Genomic DNA, 22,159 nt, shown 5'->3' with positions numbered 1-22,159 from the left:
CCTCATGCATATTGTATTTTAGGAATAGTACCGTTTGGAAAGACCCTCATAATTTATTACATCATCTAGCTAGGAGTTCAGTGGTGCTAATATGTCATCTTATTTTGACATGCAGCCCCTAGCAGGAGACTATGGATGCTCTCCTGTCAAAATCAATACCAAAATACTCACTTAAATTTGTCAGAAGTAGATTTGGGCCTCTAATCAGGTTACAGTAATGATTCAGGATGGCTGACCTCCCTTCAATATTTCAGGCCAAGCAGCAGCTTACACAATTGGAACAGCTTTTATCTTGTTTCTGCACCTGAATATACTGTCCATCTGCTGGAGCTGTGGTGGAGGGCAAGCTATGATTGGCGCTGATCATTCCCACTTAGGAAGCATTCCAAGTCTCTATTCTGCTTATAAAGACAAATGAAAATATCTTATCAAACACTGTTATCACTTTGTTCTACAGCATTAACTGGTTTTGCAGAAAGTAACTTCCTAAAGGAACTGTTTTTATGATGACAGTGTGGTGTTACAGTGATGCTAGCAAACGAATGAACAATACACTATGTTGATGCTTTATCAAATGGAAAACACTCCCATCAGAGTTAACATCAATTTACATGGTGTAGCCTGAGGGTGGGGATCTCTTCCAGGGCTTCTGCTTACTTTCCTGATTTTTTTACCTGATATATAAGAATCCTTTCATTTAAAGCACAAGAAGAGATGCTGAAATCTCCAATACAGTGGGTTCATTGCAAGCATGAATGCCTTTTACAGACATAGCAAACCCAAACACATAGCAATACATGTAAACTAAACTTTAACCTACAATAACTGCACATGAAAATAAATTGGCATTTTACTCCCTTTCCTGATTGCAACAACATAAAACTTGGAAAATACCAAAGCGTTTCAAAATAATAATTATACTTATTTAAATCTATGTTCATTTGTTCGAACTCCTTAATATGGCACATGTAAAGATACAGCAATCAGGACACTTTGTCAGACAAGACCAGGTCAATTCAATTAGCTGGGTTATGCCTCCATCCCATCATTAACTACAGCACTTGCCATACACTTAATGCAAACAGAAGTGCAAAGTATCTCTGCTGTGATCTTCTGGTCTCCTGGAAAAAGCATATTTCCCCCAGGTTATCAGCTTCTATGCAGCAAACAACCAGCTGTCTTGCAAAGGAGGATAGAAATAATCATTCCTGATACTATTGACTATTACAAGAATTTACAAGACAGGGGACAAAAAAAAAATAGAGAAGTTGTTCAAGACTCTAAAACAAGCAACTTTTTTTCACTGTTTACATAAAACACAAACTCATGTTGAACTTGGTCTACTAGAATATTAGGATAAATTCTCATTGAAACAATGGATTCATAACCTAATCTGGGTGAACTTTGTTAATTATAAGCCTGGCCCTGTGGGCATGTGCCCTCAACAAGATCAAGGCTCATGAAGCAGCATAATGCTGTGCAAACTTTACCTTTGAACTGCATAGGAGTTAAGTCACCTGCAAACAGCACATGAAGATGCCACATAAATACCAGAGCAACCTCTTGCTATAAAGGAGTAAATGAAGAAAGTAACAAGACGTGAAGGGGTGGCAGCAAACAAAGCTGTGGGAAACTCAAGGTTAATTTTAAATGAAGAAGTGATGCAGAAGCTTGGTTTCAGGAGTATATAATATATTTTACACCATTTTTTAGTAGATTATTTATAAACTGAAGATTCTGATAAGAAGGAAAGATACTTATTCAAAATTATGCATATCTTGTAATTTTTATTTTTTTTTCCAATGCTGGAAGAACTTCACATAGAAATACAATCTCTGCTCAACAAATTTCAGTTTATGGCAGTAAATTACTCTTTATAAGCAATACAAGAATACTGAAATTTATCTCTAATTCTCTCTGTACAGTAAATGCTGAAGAAGAGAAAATAACAAGACATTATAAAGGAAAGCCTAACCCCTTGAAAGCAGAGAAATGTTGTTTTTCTGTGTCACAGTTGAATAATAGTTGGACAGAAGAATGAATCTGGGGCTGGAAACCACAATCTTAGTTTGAACTCAGCATTGTGTACAAAGCCCAAAAGATGAGCAGTGTCCAGACCTCCAGATTTTGGTCATCAGAGTAGTAATTGTTTTAATCTGTTTTTCTAAAATGCAATGGCAGAAAAACAAAATTAAAGAAAAGCCATTGGACAATAACATTCTGAAAACAAACTTCTACAAAGAAAATAAACTTTAGAAGTATTTACCTGTTTAACAGGAAAATATATGCTTTATGTTAGGACTTATTTTAGAAAATGTATTTCAAAGTTCTAGATAATAAAGATGCCATGAATCACAGCATTCTTTTCAAAATGTCACAAAATTTCTTTTAGATTTATTTCAATAAAATTGTAATTTAAAATTAATTTTAGTCTTTGAGCTACTTAACCATATGGAATCCTATTCAAATAGCTAAACATGCAGATAGGCTGCATATTTAAGCTGACCAGAAGAGCTGACCAGGCATTACTATAAAATCCTGTTCAAAACAGTTTGACTGGCCACCAGTGCCTCTCTCAGCCTCAGAAACATCGCTGATGAGAACAAAACATATGGTCCTCCCAAACTAGCAATGTTTCTTTACATTCCTTACACCTCTCTAGCTTCCAAACTTCCTGTAATTGGCCTGATTTTTTCCCAGCCAAAAAGAACTTTCTTAAAAATTCAAACTACATTTGAGAACTGCTAAGAATTACTTTACAATATTTCCTCTTAGGCTGCAGCATAAATGACTACATTTCAATTACTTCCTTCCTCTGAATTAGATGGACTATTTGGCATTGGGGGAAAGTAAGTAATTTTTATTTAATGCAACTTTTAAATCTTGATGATACTATCAAATACTGCAATTTAGCACAATATACAAAGAGGTCATACTTTACTAATATAGACAGTTCTACCTTTTTCCTCCTTTCCCCCCTCCCCTTTATTACCAGCATATTTTCTCCTTTATGTAGAACTATCCTCATGAGACCTTATTTTGCAAAGCATGGAGCAGAAAAGGCAAATAAGAGTGTTTCTGAGCATTACATCTTAAAATGACAGAAAAAAACTTAAATAAGAGTGGATGATATAATTGACCTGAGTGCCTACTTGTCATTTACCCTAAAGTCCCAACAAAGCCAGGCAGCTCTGAGCACTGGGATCACATTCAATAATGGGAATCATGACAGAGTAATATATTTCACAGAAGTCTCATAGCAGTGTACTTTCCAGCTATATTATATGCCTATAATTTAGGATTATTTGGTCCAGGATTCTATACCATTATGGTACAGGCTTTCTGTAGTAACTGTGCTTGATTTTTCGAGATTCCCTAGTAGCCACTGACAAGAGGACAAAAGAAGATTTGAGATCTATAGTTAACATTTAAGCCTAATAGCTACAGTAATTGATTAGTTCTCCATGGACTTTTTTGGTCACTGAGGTGTGTACAGAGACTACAGGAGATTATTTTATTGTGTAATTTTCACAGCGCAGCAGGGTACCTTGACAATGGGTCGGATACCACCCTCCTGACAAAACACCACGGGGGAGGGATCAGAGTGAAGAAAACTCAGAGAGCAGAATCACTCCATAACAAGCAGGGGGTAGGAATTTTTTCCTTCCTGGGAAAGAAGCAAGATTTCTGGCCCCACATCTTGTAGATAAATCTGAGGTCTCCTGGGGGACAGAGTCATTTTTGTTAGGAGTTACAGCTCACTTCAGTCCTAGAGGTATCAGAGGCCTTACCCAGTTCCTTGGCTACTGAGCTATTTAATAGCTAACATGTTGAAAAAGGCTTCTTGAAACAGTTACATCATGTACTGAGCCAGAATAGGGCCAGAGGGTTAAGCAGCAGATGCACAAGAGCTGCAAAGCTGGTTTTGTTTTAGGGGTGGGTGGATGAAAAGAAGTTGAAAGTAGACATAGAGATGATGAAGGTTGATGGCTTAAGACATTCTGCAAAATAATGTCTCCTTATTAGATTAAGCTAGCATTGACCACAGCAACTGTTACAACCTCTTTTGAAACAGCATAAAATGAGGTGAAGGAGCATTTACTACAGCTAGAACAGGAGCTGGTGACCCCCTGTTGAGGAAACCAACAGGAGTGTGGGATGTGGAGATGGCTCATGCACTTGCATTTACCACAAACTGAACTGCAGCTATCAGTGTATTCTGTATCTGCCATCCAAGAGACTGCAACTTGTATCTTGGTATGAACTAGCAACAGTTGTTCAAATGCCTGTTTATACACTTGATCCTGGTCTCAGTTATTTTCAGTTCCAAGTGTATTTTAGTAATATCTCAACTCACTCTCAGAAATCCAGACATGAGCCTGACTCTTCCAAACTCTAGGCCGAGTTTGCTTCAGTTGTTGGGTGTTGTATTTCAGACACCTTGCATGGGCCTGACCTTCAGAAGGCAAATACTCAGAACTTTCAAAACACACAACACTCAAAGCACCCTCCAACTGAAATAATAAAAATTAAGGCACTCAAAAGTTGGTAGTTACTTTTGAAAATCTTACCATAACTAGAGCAGACTGGTTGACAAGAAAAGCAGAAATCACAGGTAACCATAAAAAGATCCATGTGTTGCTGTGCTCAAGGTACTTACAGTGTAAACTTTACTCCCATTCATAGTGGCATAGTTAATGGCAAAAGGGTTTGCCCTTTATGTCCAGTAACCATATTTTACTCCATATCTCCAGAGAGCAGGAGTCTGTATAAGCAATGAGAGAGGGGGGAAAAGAGTTGATGGATTACCAGTTTTTCTCCTGGTGGTGAATTCAGTTGTCTGGAATCATGAATGTTAGTACAGGAGGAAACGAGATAATTATCTTTTGTCAAAACTGTGATATAACAAATGTTAATATAATCTCAAAGGGAGGTACAATTCAGAATATCTTTTAAAAAGACAAAACATATCATGAAACAAAGTTTGCTTTTAACTATGTATAAACAGTCTTTGATCAATCAACTGAATCCTTAGAAAGGGATGATATATCGCAAAACACAACACAACACCCCTACCACAGTTGGGTAAGTGCTTAAACTTTGCTCACAGAAAGGATGATAGCAGTTGGCAGGGAGACCCAACCAAATTATTAGAGTGGAACTTTTTTGTTTTCATATAAATTAGTACAGTTCTCTCCTTCTGGAAGCTGTAATCACTACAGAGTAAAATGCATTGGAACTGCTGCATTATGAATGCATCTGGCATCAGACAGAAATTTCTCCTGAGGGTTGTCGTCAGAGTTCATGGCTTTGTGTTTCCTCTGCTGCATCCTCAGACAGACCTGTAAAGCAAAAAGGAGATGCTTAAAAATCTAGTGCAGTTGGCAACTACATGCACTATATTGTTGATTCTATCAGTTTGTGAAAGCCTTGGTTATAGCTGGAGGAAACAATTTATTACATGCAAAACACCTAGGATAAAAATGCTTAACTTGCAAATTCAAGTGCTCACAAGTTCAGAAAATAAAAAAAAAAAAAATGCAATAAAGGCAATTTCACATCAGCTTTTCTATATATATCATGGACGATAACATTTCAAACTACAAAATCATGGACTACACTTGCACCAGAAAAAATGACAGAGAAAAACTGGGCATATGATTTGAGAAATGCAATTTACTTGCATTTATTCTTTCCCTTTTTCTGGGAAAAAAATGACAATACAAGTCGCAAAACAATAGGAAATTGAATGCATACACTCATTAACAAAGATAAACTTAGATATATACATAAAGATAGATAGATATCTATCTATATATATATAGATATATAACTATCAGCTTGGGCAAGAGGAAAATAGCCATACTCTTATATTGAAGGTAACTTCTGCTATAAGCCAAGAGAATGAGTTTCCCATTTTCAAATATTAGGTCAAGAGATTAATCAGTCTTGGACAGGATTATAATCTTAGCAACAATGAACCTGACAGAATTTAAAAAGGGGATGGAGACTCATAGAAAGTTTCTTCAAATATCTAGGGAGAAAGAAAACAGTGGATGATCACACAAAGTTTTACACACTCATACTTGAATGAGTAAAATGAAAAGTAGTTATTTCACCCAGAAGTTTCTTACATATGCACTCTTCGTTTAAATTGAAATTATTTAAATCCTTTTCTAATTAATTTAAGCCATCCAAAATAAATTGGCACTATCTCCAAATGATGTATGAGTAATAATAAAATAACACACCGATTTTATGAGGTTGTTTTGATATGCTTTTTTTCCTTCTTCTCTGAAGAAGGCTAAAATCCACCAACATACAATGAAATGATCCAGCAGGTCAGCAGAATAAAATTTGAGCATCCAATGTTCCAAAGCAAAGCCACCAGTCTCCTGTCAGCCTAACTGCTTTCACAATCATGTTCTCACAGAATTTAGCACCAACAAACTACATAAACATAAATCCATGTGCTTTTATTTAGATCTGTGCAATTTCACATGATCAAAACAATCCAGATTTATTTTCCAGCTTTTATTTTACACTTCCAATGTTTTAGGTCCTTGAGGATTTTAGAATTTACAGTGGTTTTCATGGGTGATGGTACTAAACTGAACAAATGTTAGCTCAAGCCTTGAGATAAAAAGACTAAAGCAGTAAAATTTCTGCAACAGCTGGAAGCCCTAAGCCCTGAGGGTCTGAGAAGTTCCCCTTACTGATGTTGCCACTTTTTTTTTTTTTAAGGACAATTAAAAGAATCATGTTAAGAGCTGACTTGGGGTTCCAAAGGTCAGCCCTCGAATGGCCCTTCCTTTGTTCAAAGCTCTCATCATGTAGCACACGCTGGGATGCCAAAGGGACCAGCAACAGGTCCCATCTTGTTCCATCAATGATCATGGGGAAGGAGGTAGGTAGCATGATAAGGAAACGTGTGGATTATAGGAAACCAAGATGAGGTACAAATGTTGGGGAGGAGAAAGAAATACTGCTCTAGGACTAAGAGATTAACAAATATAAGAGAAGGTAGAGGGGATACTGCTTGAAATGCACCATGGAAATAACAAACTTTTTCTGCTGTGCTACTTCTGCAGGGCTTTCCTCAGCAAGTGGCTGTGTTTAAGATATGCACTGGCAGTGAAACACCCACCACAGCTCAATGCAGTGTAGAAACCACTGCAAAGCTACAGTTAACACTGTTCCTGACTACATAGCTTTTTCAAGCTGTTTAGAGCTCTGCCTAAAAAACCACCTGAGAATATCTTGATTTCCCACCATAGTCAAGGAAAATAGCGCCAGAATTATGAAACTGGCTGCTGCACACTCCTATAAAAGCTGGACACACACAAAATCTGAATGAGAAATAGAAAAAAGGAGTTATGACTATGGTCAGCTTTTTGTACCTGAAAAGAATGGTCACAGATATACCAGAGACCAAGAGTTTACCAGCTGTGCATTGATGTTGCACATTTAAGCCATGACACTGCCACTGCACAGTGCCCTCAGCCTCCTGACATTTGAGGCCTGGCTGGTTACTGGACCTCTAAGAAGCATAACAAAACAGAAGTTAAAGAAGGGAGGTTTACAAAAACATAGAGGGAAAGAAAAACCTCTAAATGAGAAGGCTATAGATTTAGAGGGAATTTAGAGGGAAAGAAAAACCTCTAAATGAGAAGGCTATATCAAAATGCATTTTTTTTCTTTTGTTAGGCTGAAAACATGGCCTGCTAAAAATTAAAGTGTAATTATAAACCTAAAAAAAAATTATTTGAGCCAAAAAATAGTGCCCGATGCCCAAGACACTATCTTCAAAATCTGTTACTTCCCTGACATTAACTTCTTACAAATAACCCTTGTGTCTATTTCTACAAATTGCCGTGCCAAAGTGAACCATGAATGGTTACTTTCATGAAAAACCGTGGATCCACTAAATCTAACACATTTACTGTAATTACTGGCTGGCAGAACCGAAGTCACAGAGGAGGATTTACCCTGGTCTCACACAAGTTTGGACAACAGCCCTGTAGGTTCCAGCTATAGGGAACCTGGAATACTTCTGCATGGATCAAAGAACTAGTACATGAGTAAACTGTGGGAGAGGTGAGCTGACAGGTGAGGCACAGACTGCAGCTATTTTTATTGTGCAACTCCAAAATGGGAGGCAATGCAGAATCAGGAAAATACAGCTTGAAATAACCAGCCTTCCCACCTCTACCCTGTATTTTTTCTGACATGCAACTTTTATTAGTCATCTAGGAGAACAACATAAATGTCACATTGATCTAACTGGCACATTCTACATTATAGCAGATGAGATAATTAACATCAGAGAGGTTTCTCATTAGCATATTCCAACAAGCTTAGGCAGATACTAAAAAATACCGAGTATAAATATAAATTCTGAAGATTAAGGCTTCTTTACCTCATTTCATCAGGAATAAAAAGCTTCCTTTCATCTTCATATCCCCCATTATGAAGTTCTCTCTGTTTTTGTTTTATAGAGCATCCAAAAATCCTATCATAATATCACTGGTCTGAGCACATACACTTGGAGAAATGTATATTGAAAGGTTTATGTCTCTGTTTATTAACACAGCTACCAACTGGGAAGCTGCTTTTGGAAATGATCATGATAAGTTTTAACTCAGCAGTAGGCAACTCCAAGCACCTCCAAGAGCTTTTGGAGTTCGGTTTTCAAAACAGAGCCAGAATACATGATTATATTAATATCCTGATTAGTAACATGAGATGGAGGATATCTGACACTAAGAAAGTCACTTAAATCCCTCAAATGCTGTGTATTTGTCAATTAGCACCCTCAAGAAAGCAGCTTCTATAAACAAAGACACAGAATACTTCAGTCATGTTATTCGCCTCTTCAAAAGCATGACTTATTACACACATATCTTTGAGTCACAGAAAGTTCATTTGTAGATCAAAATGTACTTTTGAGGCTTGAAAACCAAAAGTTCAAAGAAATTCAGTTACAGTGACAGAAGCACCAAAGACAGCCGAAAACCCCCAACTTTCCTGGGATTATTATTCATGCAGTTGGAAGAAAAAAAAAAAAGCACAAAACCCCAATGACACATTTAAAGGGAGAGATGATATTTGAGCATGATGGCAGTAGGGAGGAGAAAGAATCATTTTCTGTAGTCATAAATTGTTCACACTCAGCATGATGCTGTAACATTTAAAGATGTTCAGGTTAAATAATTAGGCAATGGAAGAAACTACCCTGGGAGGTGGCTGAGTCAGGGATATGGGAAGTTTGCAGAGATAGGGCAGATGAAATCCTAGTGGGGATAGCAAAAAGGAAGATACACAGGTTTTGAACTGGATGACCTAAAAGATCTTCTCCAATCCTATCATTTATGTTGCTATGATTCATGCTGAGGAGAACATTTTGGACCCTTATGAATTACTGGCTGAGTTTCCTGGATACTATTGTACATTAGTCTACTCTAAAGCATGCATAAAACTAAGTCAAAGTTGGCTTTGAAGTGTTTGATCTACAATATCCAATACTTCCAGTCTCTTTTTCATACAGTGACTCAGAAAAGAGCTGTTATAACAAGACAAAAGTTATTTTGAGTTCAGATTAGGTTAGAAAAGGGAGGCACCCTGTTCTTCAGCTATTCCCACCTAAAAGAGGAAAAAACCCACCCTGTCTCATGGCCTAATGGTCAGGATCGCTATTTCTAGACCTGACATAAGACAGCTTTAGAACAAACTACAGCTTTAAAGTGACTGTTTTTCATAAAATTTTGGATCCAAAACTAAATGTTCCAAATGACCAAAGTTAATAGCTTTTTGCTTTTTTGTTAACAAAAAATGACAGATTTTTCCCAGCGCCTTTAAGTCATATTTCTGAAAATCATAATTCTTCTTTCAAGAAGGCCCATCTATTCATTCGTAATAATTTTCTTTTCATTAAAAACTACTTGAGGAAATGTATACCACTTCCTTTTTCTTAGTATTTAACCTTCATTCTGTAAACACAATCTAAAGGGTTTTTCAAAAAGTTGAGGAAAGCACCAGCCTTGCTTATCAAACAGACACAGTTTGGTAGGAGTGCAAAATAGATTACTGTAAAATCAACAAGCTACAAACTTTCCTGTACTGCTTTAATAGGAGAAACTGGACTTCACTGGTATTCTATATCACTTTTAATGGGCGAATAAGCTGAGAGGGGCCCCAGCATTGCCTCCCCAAGTCACCAGTGAGTCACTGACCACTGCACACATAATTTAAAAATGCTCAGATTTTTGTATCAGAAAGTGGAGTGATGGTAGCTGAATAAATGGGAAGCACGGCTGACTCACTTATTAAAGAATTGTGTAAAACAAATAAATTTGTTTTTCATTTAGTGTGACTGAGAGAAAGGGCTTCATTCAGTGAACTTTGCTTTGTCCTAAGGGACCATAAACATCACAGGGTGGATAATGTGAAACAACCATTTCCATCCCTGTAAATGTGCCCCCCACTAACTGCGACTAACACGACAAATCCAACCTACATGAAGCTATCCACTGCTAAGTTTCTAAATGCCACAAAATAGCAGGGGTAGAAGGGGCAGCTCTGACCTTGGGGAAAGAGGAGGGTCTATTCCCACAAAACTCACAAAAACCTTGCTAAAGTCTTCCTTTTGTCATTCTGACTTAATAGTGGCATGTAGTAGCTGTAACATAATGGACTTAATAAGGAGGTAACAATGACTACGGCAACATTTACCAAATGTCCACATAGGTTTTTTTTTAATTAAGTTTTAAACAACTTACAAAGCTTTTGTGCACTCATGTCTCTAAGCATTAGCCTTCAGTATGGTTTCTTTAGGATTTTCTTCTGATTCATATTTGAAAAATGCCCAAGACATATGAAATGTTTCTCATATAAAGTTTGAAAACCAGGAAAAACTTCCAGTGGCATCACTAAAATTTCCAAAGGTGCACAGCTGCTTCTTCTAATTATTCCAATTACATACACATGTAAATATAAATATAAATACACAGACACACACTCCACATACACAGAGTTGGAATAAACACATTCTCTAAGAACTAAGGAGTTGTCATACCACCAAATCCAGCTTACATATATATATAAATATCTGCTCTCTAAACAGCACTCAAATGTGTTTTAAGTTCCACTTAGGAACAACAACAAAAAAAGTCCAAAAATTATTACAGAGCAAACTGAGTGTGCTTGTAGGATGATAACCTGTTTAAAAAACAGTAATCTACCTAAAATCATGTCAATGATCATTGTTATAGGAAGCATAATTTTGATAAAGCCAAAATTTTGGATGAAAAATACTGATTTTCTCCAAATACCTGACATCTCACAATCACCTACCAAATCCTGGACATTTTTCCCTGAAAGCTTGCAAAGGTTTTGAAAATTGATTGTTTTCATTTAGAGAGATGATCTCAAGAAGTCACAAATGACACTTTTCAGCTGGAACTGATATTTCTTGCCAGGAAGCAAATCCTGTAAATGAGTTTGCTTTATAGCAAACTCCTTTTCCTTCTTTCTCATTAGGTATCTGCCCTTGTCAGGGTGGTAAATTAATTCAGTGGCTACTAAGCCAAATATGCACAATACAAATCTAAGATTTAAGTAATTATGGCCATACAAACACTGTTGCTTCAATTTATTCTTCATCATGCCTATATCTTCCCAATTACTGCAACCCACAATCCTATTAAGCTTTTTAGAAAAGTTGGGTCTTTAAGAATTTGCTTTCAGAAAAAAAAAAAAAAACAAAACGCTTGGACCATGTACCTTGAGACTAAACAGACTATAATATATTAAAACCAAGGTCTTTGTTGTGTGGACATAGCTCTTGGCTTTTTCCTGGGGAGAAGCAAAGCCATAGTAATCAGTCTTTTGCCTGCCTGATTCGTTGTGCTGTTGTGTTGACTTCCCAGACAGACGACCAGTCAGCTGACTATTAACAAATCCTTTATCTTCCATCACCATGACAGATAGGCAAAACTCCAGGGGTAGGTTAGCTTTAGGGCAAGATTTTCCACCATTTTCATATGAATAGCAGTGAATCCTACTCCTGGAGACAAACACCCAGACTCTGCCTGCAGGATTATCTAAGACCCTTCACAGATACAATATACATACACACACACACACACACACACACACACACACACACACACACATATATATATTACAGTCAACTTCTACTTCTTACAGTTGGCTGCAGGTCATAATTAATGTCTTGAAGACCTACAACCTCCAAACATTCCTCATCTACATAACGTCACTTGAGCTAATTACTGAGCAAACTTTTCAGCTGAGATTATTTTCATTGGAAATCTGTAAATACAGGTCAAGTAAAGCATAGGTCAATTTTCTGCTGAATTTATCAGAATTATTTGGTTAAAAATTAAATAACTACAGCATTTTTAAAATTTTAAAAATCCTTTGAATTTTCATTTCACATTGAAGCACTGCAAATAAACTTCCTTGATTATATATATATATATATATATATCTTTAAAATAAATTAGTTGATATGAAGTCTAAGTGAAATACTTTGTTTGAGGAGAAAAAAAAGAAACCTGAATAAATCATTGGAGCTTGTCCCAAAAAAACAAATTGTCCAATCTTTCTTTCTTTAAGCCAGAAACTTTAAAAAAGCCCCAAACCAGCCAGTTATTCACAGACCTCTACTCTTGTTAAGTGTGTACCTGTAACTTAAGTCAAAATAGTGCAGTTATTCTCCTAATGTGCATGATATCATTGTTAAAATGAAGCTTTCAACAAACTTATCTGTGATATGTCCATACAAAGTACAGGCAGCTTTAGCCAACACCATCTTCAGTAAAACATAGAAAAAAAAGTCTACAAAGTTTATAGGGGGGAAAAAAACCCTCACTTTTTTCTTGAATAAAGAGTCTGGTACAAAGTTGTATTTAGGGCCTGTGCTGTGCTTCTCGAATGAGTTTAACGTGTAGGGCCACAAAACTCAGTACATTATGTACTTTCTACACAAGCATCAGTTTCTCCAGTAGAGATTTCCAGCATGTCCATTATAGCCCATGGCTCCTCAATACCAGAAAGATATAATAAAATAGAAGAAATTCAAAAAGAACAGCATAGATAATTGTGTGATTTTGTAGAAAACAGAAGAGAGGGAGAGAAACAAAATAGCTAAAGGCAAAGCAACATTAGGAATTGTTCAGTAAAACACATATGAAAAAGGATCAAGAAGATGAAGTCAAGGAAAGGAATATTCAAGGCTGCTTTAATGCCATGTATTTTCCCTGGGGAAGTAGTGGAAGCCACATGGCTTATGACATTTGCAAATTAGTACCACAATGAAGACAAAAATCTAGTGGTCAGGGAGATGGTCAAGCTGATGTAACGAGAGTTTTCCATTTCTAACTTCTATTATCGTACAACAGATCTGAGGTGCTACAAATTCCTAAGTGCTGTGTAATAGTCACAGAAACATCAGCTTTTGCTTACCATCAAGTATTCAGGAACTGAATACTCTTCAGTATGTTGCTCCTTGTTAAAATGGAACATTACAGTGCAAATGATAAAATCATATTCAAGATTTCCATGGATTTTTCTGGAAATAACATACAACAGGATTTTCCCATTTGATGTCATTTTTCCTTTGGAGTCTTGTGGGAAAAAATACTTTGGTAGAGAAGTAGGTTTGAAGAAAAATGTGTTAATAAAAAAAAAAAAAAAAGGAAAAACTACTTTTGTATAATACTTTCCTATCTTGAATTTCACACATTCTTTTTTAAGCTACAGTATATGAGAAAAATGCTTTCAGGAGGTTTTTCCCCAGTGCAATCTTTTGATAAGTCTCGGGGTTGGCTAAAAGCAAAAAAAAAAACAAAATAAAAAGAGCCTGTACTAAAGTAACGGATGAAATGTCTTATAAATGGACACTTAACTCCTTTCTATTGCTCACCAACATTTTGAATCTGCTTTTTCTCATTGTTGTCCTGGGGTTTTTTGGTGCCATTACCCCTTTTCATAAAATCTTATATTTGCAAATGCAAGGGGTGATTTTTGAGGGAGGGAGTGGCAGTGTATTACAGAATCATAGAATAGCTGAAAAGTTGGAAGGGACCCACAAGGATCAAGTCCATCAAGTCCAACTCCTGTATGAAAGCACTTTGTATTTTTTATCTGATATGTTTATTGGACATATTTATCTGATATCTAAACTGTCTTAATATCTCAACATACTAAAGACCTCCTTATATCCACTACTTTCCCACTGCTAACAGTCTTCTCTCACACAAATGGAAGTGAGTTACCTCCTGCTACACCCCTGAATATTTCCAGGCATATCTTGGCCATAATAACTATAATGGGAATTTCAGTACTCACAACAAAAACGGTAAAGCTACTCAGATTTGATGACCCAGTTAAGGATCCTTAGAGCCCAAAGCTGAACAACAACTAGAAGTTTCTGTGCCCTCCAACTTCACACCAATCAGCAGAACCAGAAGGAGGGCAGCACTTCATGGGACTGAGCCTTTTATCACCTCCAGAAAGAGAGGAAAAGCCAACACACCAGCATCTAAGGCTTGGAATGATGAAAGCAACAGTTTTAAATGTATTATGGATTTTCTCATGGGCTCAGGAAGCAATAAAAACTAAGTACAGTCAGACTGCAGGAAACCAATATAGCTTTCATAATTTTTTGCGACTTTAGGGAAAACATGCTCAACTTTTATAGACAGCCAGTTCAGTATTACAAATTTTCAGGAAATGTCACTGCTATGGGATTCCCACAACATATGCAGGTTATGTTGAAATTACTGTTTTCTGCAAGGACATTGCTCAAAATAAATTCATGTCATGTAAATGGTGTGAATTTACAATGCAACACAACTCCGTGATCACAGGCTTTTTACAGAACTGGATACAAAAGACGCTAGAAAAAAAGCAAGATTTTATTCTGGTGGTTATATAACGTTGACTATTGATTAACAGGGTAAGTACCTGAATAAAGCTAAGGAAACAAAGACAAAGATGCTAAATCAAAAAACAATCCTGAAAGATGTAATAAGATAAAAAATTCCAGAAAATACACTGAAGTATTACATAAGGAGAAGGAGACCTTCTGTTGTGCAGTGTTTCAATTTATCAATCAGTGCAGTTCTTTCCAATTCTGGAGGAAGTTTAAACAACATGAGTGGCTTGGCACATTTTAAAACGGAGTGCCGAATCCCAACATAGTTAAAGGGTATACCACAGATAGTTAAAAAAAAAAAAAAAATCCTTGATTTAAGGTCAGGTACTCTAAACACTTACTGTGGTTTATGCATAAGTAATTCAACTGAACTTAAGGAGTCCTGTAGGAATTCTCAACATGTAAATGCTTGCAGTCAAGCCTAATTTTCATACTATAAAGTCTTCAAACCGGCAAACCAATTTCTTCTTTTTATTCTGATGAGTAGTATAACATTACCTATTAAATATTATTAATTAATGCAAACAGTGATCTCTCCTAATGTATGAAATTCAGGTTTCCCTGATAACAACATCCATTTAGTAACAAATTTTTTTCTTTTTAAATATTTTACACTTTACTGTGCCCATGGCTTGCAAGTAATGTTGATATGAGATTTTTGTGGGAGGTTATAAGTCTAAGAAGAATCTGGTGACATCACCCAAGGAAATGCCTAAGTCCTATATTACATTAAACTCAATACAATTTTGTTTAAATCTTTTGAGACAGAACAGCATCTGTTTCCTAAGAAAGTGTTCTCAAAGGAGTCTCTGCTTTTACACAAGGCAGTTCTGATCTCTCACTGCAGGAGAGCTTTACATCAAAGTTCACAAAAGCTCCTTTGGAGCCTCTCAAGGTGATAGTTTCGGCAAAATTATAGTGAGAGAAATGTTACTGGGAGACATTCTGTTATAGCAAAAGTGAAATTCAAATACAGTAGATGAAGATTTATCAAAATGTAGACATATTCCTACTGTGCCTGCCCATTATCTGTTCTGTGAGGACATTTCAGCAAGCTGGATGCTCTTGCTTTTCTCCCAGGGCATGTGCAGTTTACAGGTCTTGTTGCTGCAGCCAGGGATATTGTTGGAAGAAACGTTTTGAAAGCAGCTGCGAGTTAAGGTATAGACCAGTTTTGGTTTAATCCTTACTTGGAATGGTGAGAGCGTTTTGCAGCCTCTCATCCATGAAATCACACTAAACAAGAAAATAAACATCATCCTCACAGTATTTTCAGCTAAAGGTGCAAAGATATGATCACCTGAATGAAACAGGCCAGCAGAAATGCATGACTGAACAACTGAAACCACTCATTCAAGCATGAAGACAACAAGCTTAATCCATAGATGATGTACGAGGAAACAGTAAAACATATCAACAACAACATGTATCAAATTTTTAAATAAACTGTTTAAAGTAGCACCTACCCTTCTCTCATGCCTTTCAGAAGGCAATAAAACTGAAGCACTGTTGAAATAGGTCCAGGTATTAGAATCCAAATTTAATGGGTTGATGTAAGGACTACCCAGCAGCTCAAGACAGATGGTTCCTTTAGGCATGGTGGAATAGACTTAACACAGCCACATCTTCTGCACCCACACGGGAGAAATCAAACTGTGCCATGAGCAATAGTATTTGCCTGAAAGATTCCATAGCTTTTACCAGCCTGAGTTCCTGTGCAGTAGCTTGGAAAAGGATTGCCAATCATTTTAACAAGTTACAGATTTAAAAAAGAATGAGTTGTTCTCATATTTATTACCACCATACATGAGATGATAAGCTAAATAACTTAATATTTATACAACTAAAGTGGATCATACTGAGATACCTATCTTCAGATATGCTGCAATACTGCTTCCCTTTCAAGCCAAGACTGTCTTAAATGACACATAGAAATGCTTCTAATACTTTTTTACCTTCTAAATCCCAGGATTTCCAGGATCAAAATGCCCTCTTCCTTTATTCTTTCTCTAAATCTCATCTAAAAATCCCTTTATCTGGCATATGATACTATCGTCATCAGATAATACCCAGACATGGCATACTTCAAGCCTCATCTGTTTTTCCAGGCTCTTCCAGGAAAGGCAAAAAAAAAAAAAAAGAAAGAGGAAGAAGATAAAGTCTGAATATGGTTTGAAATAAATCCCTCCCTCTGTGAGATCTTTTTGTGTCATTTTGACACACTGAGCTCTTTATGGGACTCAATGACACACTGAGCTCAATGGCTGGACTTGATCTAAAAAGTCTTTTTCAACTTAGATGATTCTATGCTTCTATAATGCTATTATTAGTGCAATCTACCTAAAACCTTGGGTGTAGACTATTATAAACAGGAATAAATAATTTTAATTAACTGACTGATGGAAATAATACAAGGCCCTGCCATATCTTCCTTAAAGGTCCTGGCTCATTTGTCCACAAAGCACATCATCTACTTTCTTAATCAATGGGTACTCAAATTCATGACAGGAACTGGCACTGGCCTTCAGGGTGGGAACAAAAGTGACCCTCAAAGCTCAATGTGATTATGAGTCAACTGAAGTCATGAGTCAACAGCAGTCTGTTGCTGATTGACTCTGCCTCACCAGTAGGTGTTACTTCAGCCATTAATGCAGAGTGCTGTATGGCTGCAGGGATATGCATGCCTGCCAAGGTACATAAAAAACATCCAAACCAAACTAAAATCTGCCAGGTCCTGAAAATATCATGTAACACCCTGCCCTGTATCTACAACAGCATCCAAAGTAATGTTTGGGAGAGCTGACCACGACCACACCCATCCCTGTGTCTGCTTTGCAGCCTGAAGGCTTTTCATTGACGGCCGTTCCACTTAATCATTCAAAGCGATGCTTGGCCATTTGATTGCTGTGATTTAACACAGTAATAACAATAATCCAGACTATGCTTAAACCACTCATAGTACTTCCAAAACTGTTTATTAGCATTGGCTTCTGCATTACTAGCTATTTTCAACACCCTTAATACTGAAGTTCCTCCTCTGGCACCTCCAAGAAGGCCAAGCGTATATGAAAAAGGCTGCCTTATTTTTTGTTTGACTGAGTAGTTGATAACTGCACTTAACTTCACAGTTTATTTATTTAACCTCAGCTCAAGCCATCTAAAATGCCCTGTGCATTTCAACTTCAGGTCCAAGACAGAACTGTATACAGAACACAGTCTCTTTCATTTCCCTCTTGAAATGAGATTCAATAGTTCCTCTTCAACCCATGAGTCTGCAAGGCCCTCATTTAATAATCCCATCCTTTTATTGCAATCACAGTCTGAAAATTCAGGCCCTCATGCTCAATACCTCTGAGCAAAGCACCAGACACACCAGACAGAGGACTTCTGTCATGCCTTGACTAAATCCTGTCTTTGAGCTAGTTCTTTCCAATTGGTAGCTGAGACTCTTTGTGAAGACCTCTACAATGGGAAGCTCTCTGCTGGCAATTTATTCTGTCATAGTCTTTCAGCACATGACACACTTTCCATGGACTAGAACAGCTTCTTTCTTAATGTATGAGTCTCACCCTTCTTCACAGAAGAATTCACAGGAACTAAATGCATAATTTAAGACTTGTACCCCAACAGAAGTGAACAATTTACCAAGGAGGCATTAAGATGCACAAAGAAAAGGGCATTTTCACTTAAAAGTAAGTTTTGTTCAACAGGCAAGGCACAAGAGCAATAGACAATAAAACAATTTTTTTTTTTTGTTGAATATCTCACATGGGTTTTCTGAAAAACACCTTCTGTTTAAAATACACACTAATATTTTTATCCATGTTTCTAAAAAACTTACACAACCTTTCTTGTCTATAAAAACACAGTACATAAAAGGCAGAACTATGTATCCTTTCAGCTATACACAATAAGAAAGAACAGCATTTCTCTGGGAGACTTTTTTGCTGTAAATCCAGTGCTTTTAAAATCAGTGTAATTGAAAGAAGGTGGGATGCAGCATAAGGGTTTCTCATTGCTCTAAGTGTATAGTTCAGCTCACTCAAATAATAAAATCTCTATGCATATTCAGTCTTATACTTCTCTTAAAGTGAGGCCACTTGATTGTGCCAAATAACGTGTTGTCCAACTTGGACTAAACTGAGAACACTAAGCTCATTTTCCTAGTGAGCTGTGCTGTACTTGTGTGATTTTTACATTATGAACAGACATTATAAGAAAAAAGAAAACTTTCTGAAGTCAGCTTTCTTCAAATTCCTTATATTACTGGTGAAAACTTAAAGGATAATATACTAGAGATTAAAACTGAAAAAGAACATTATTACCATGATGTAAATATACCTATACAGTCATATATAATTAGGTCATCGTGTACATACTTATGTTCACTCTGCCAAGTTCTGCACCATCATCATTATTTATATTTGATCTGATAGCTGGAAGACACTCCTTACACTATTTTCTTTAAAACTGTAAACAGTAGATAGCATCATCTTTTACAGTCATTAAAGATTTACAAGTTGCTAACAAAACTTTTACCATATTCATTTATTGCTAACTTAAAAGTAAGAATAAGATAAAAGGATAACTTGCATCTCATGATGTTGAATTGCAACAGTGAGAAAGAAAAACAAAGAAGATAAAGCAGAGGTTTACATAGTAAATCTGCTGATTGTTGAACATGTTGAGATAAAATAAGGGCCATAAATCAACTTGAAACACTTGGAAGTATTAAAAAGACCAGGTAACTTTCTAGTGTCTTTCATTCTTCCCACTTCAAGTTATTTTCATAATAAGTATTTTCATAAAAAAGCTCAAACTTATCTCATGTCTGGTATCAAACACTAAAATTAGGGGTGACTTTAAAAACAGCTTTTTACTTTGAAATCAGACTTGCCAAGGAGCAAACTGTCACTTAAATTTGTAAAGGCTATTTATCTTTATAATCATCTGAGATTTAAATACAACACCGAAGTGCCAAGAGGCCAGATCAATGAAATCAGAATTTTTTTAAGGCTGACTTTCAATACTGGTACTGGACATACATATATATACACACACACACATATATACATATAGACACACACACACACACACATATATATATATATATGCACACACATACATGTATATGCGTATATATATGTCTGTATAAATATATATGTAGAACTATGTAAAGTCTGCAATTGCAAATCAATTCTGGAAATGGAATGCTTGCATTATGGAAAATGTTGGTATTTGCTATATCAAAACATGTAAATAAAGCAAATAAAGAAACTTCTCATTAAGTTTCAGATCAGCAATACTATGAAGAACAACAGAAATTAAAAACTCCTATGCTGATTCCTATATCTGATTTTTTGTCAGATTTGCATACCTCCTCTCCCACAGTTTGTCCAGCTAAACCCAGCTAAGTTTCCTCTCATCTAACCTCACAGCACTCAGTACCTTTCACATCTACTAATTTCTTCCCAAGCAAGAAGCACAAATTAGGCTGGTTTTGAGGTAAGGCCATACTTACTCAAATTCATATTAAACCCAACTGCTGACATAAATTCATTATTTTTGAGCCTTCCCTCTAGTAACCTGAACTTATCCTTTATACCCATCTGGCAACTTCTACAAAAATTGTATTAAATTATATATTTTTGAGATGTTTATCTCTCTTCATGAGAAACTGGCCATGAGGGTTGAACAAGTGTGAGGAGATAACACAAATCAACAGTCCTGATTACATAAGGTTTCAAAGCAGATTAAAAATGAAAGGTATTTGTGTTCAATACAAAACAACTGGACGGAAACCATTTTGAAATTATAATTTGGATATGTTCTAGCTCAACGATTCCAAACACCCCATTTCAGTAAGTCCAATTCCTTCATGTTAAATAAAAATAGATGCACTTTCAGCTTGGCTTCCTACAATCCATATCTCAGAGATATTCACTGAAGTTGTGTGAAAAAGTTTATGTAAATGAATTCACCACTATTTTCCCTTCAGTGGGAAAAAAAGGTATTGATGATTTTCCCTAGGTAAAAGTAACTTTAGTTGAGAAATTTTGGACAACCAAAAAACCCTTCAAAATCAAAAGCCACACCATGACATTTAACTACATATATGACTAGGAAAACAGTCCATGAGGAAGCATTTCTAAGTTAGAGGCTGGTATTAAACTTAAAAATAATCCTATGATTTTGCTACCAGTTAGCTTTATAAAAATGCCACACATTAAAAAAGATCATAATTTAAAAAGCAGAGTCAAATCAATACCTCTAAAAATTCCTTCCTGACTGTAATTGTTCTGTAAAAAGATTGTACTGAAAATTGCATCATTTGAAGAGAGAAAGAATCAACACTATTTGAGATGCCCAATTTTTACCCTCATGTTTCTGCAGAACAGAGCATGGGGCTCACAAGCTCTGTCCCACGTGGGTATGAACAACACCCTGGCAGGATCAGATACCTCCATGCACATGTACAAACCAAGTGCCAGCACTGGAGACCCCACCTGTCCCGAGCACAGACAGCTCGGCCAGCCCCCATGAGATGTGACCAGGAGAGCTGTAACGCCTCTGCTCACCCTTCTGGCACTCAGCTGCTCTCAAGGCATAGAGAAGATTACAAAGAAAAAGGTAGAAAACTATTTCTGTGGGTTGCTGCCCACAGAATAAAGGAGAGAACAGGAATCTCTCTCTCAGGGGCAAAAACTTCCCAGTAAGGGTTTGCAAAACAGGTACTTGTTTTCAAAAGGAAATAATGAGGTTTTGGGTTTTTTTGTTCTTTTAAACATATAGCTCTGGATGAAGCCTAAATGAAAGGTCCTCATCCTCAGAAGCATAAGAATGATGTTGAGTTCTTTCAGCTGCCACCATACAACCCTACAGGTGCACCACCAAAGTGACACTTCGATGGATCCATGGGGAAAGGATGATGTAGTTACACATCTGGCACATGCACAGCAAACACAGAGCACCTCTGTGTCAATGAAAAAGAAAACCTGCTGGAGCAAAAACTGAGCCGAATTTGTCTATTTTAAAGGAATACCAGGTATTATTGAGCAGCTTTTAGAATCCTGCTGCTCACTGGGGCACACCACTTCAGGAAACAAAGCACAGTAACATGACAACATATGCAAGCCACCCTCACTTTTCACAGATTTTAAAGAACAGAAGGACTTCAACTATGATGTTGTCAATACAACC

The 22,159-nt window shown here is 36.6% G+C and overlaps 1 protein-coding gene across 1 annotated transcript in view; it reads right to left on the bottom strand.

Annotated features, from left to right (window-relative positions):
• Window positions 1-1,671: 1,671 nt before the first annotated feature.
• The window catches only part of BBS9 (Bardet-Biedl syndrome 9), a 287,717-nt gene continuing 267,229 nt past the window's right edge, over window positions 1,672-22,159 (bottom strand). Inside the window, exon 23 of the mRNA XM_038164848.1 lies at window positions 1,672-5,342. Within this exon, the coding sequence (XP_038020776.1) occupies window positions 5,296-5,342 (47 nt within the window). The 3' untranslated portion in view covers window positions 1,672-5,295. The remainder of the gene's footprint in view (window positions 5,343-22,159) is intronic.

This window comes from Motacilla alba, chromosome 2 (assembly GCF_015832195.1).
Source record: "Motacilla alba alba isolate MOTALB_02 chromosome 2, Motacilla_alba_V1.0_pri, whole genome shotgun sequence".
Classification (NCBI taxonomy): Eukaryota; Metazoa; Chordata; class Aves; order Passeriformes; family Motacillidae; genus Motacilla; species Motacilla alba.
This window is presented reverse-complemented; position numbering and strand designations above follow the sequence as displayed.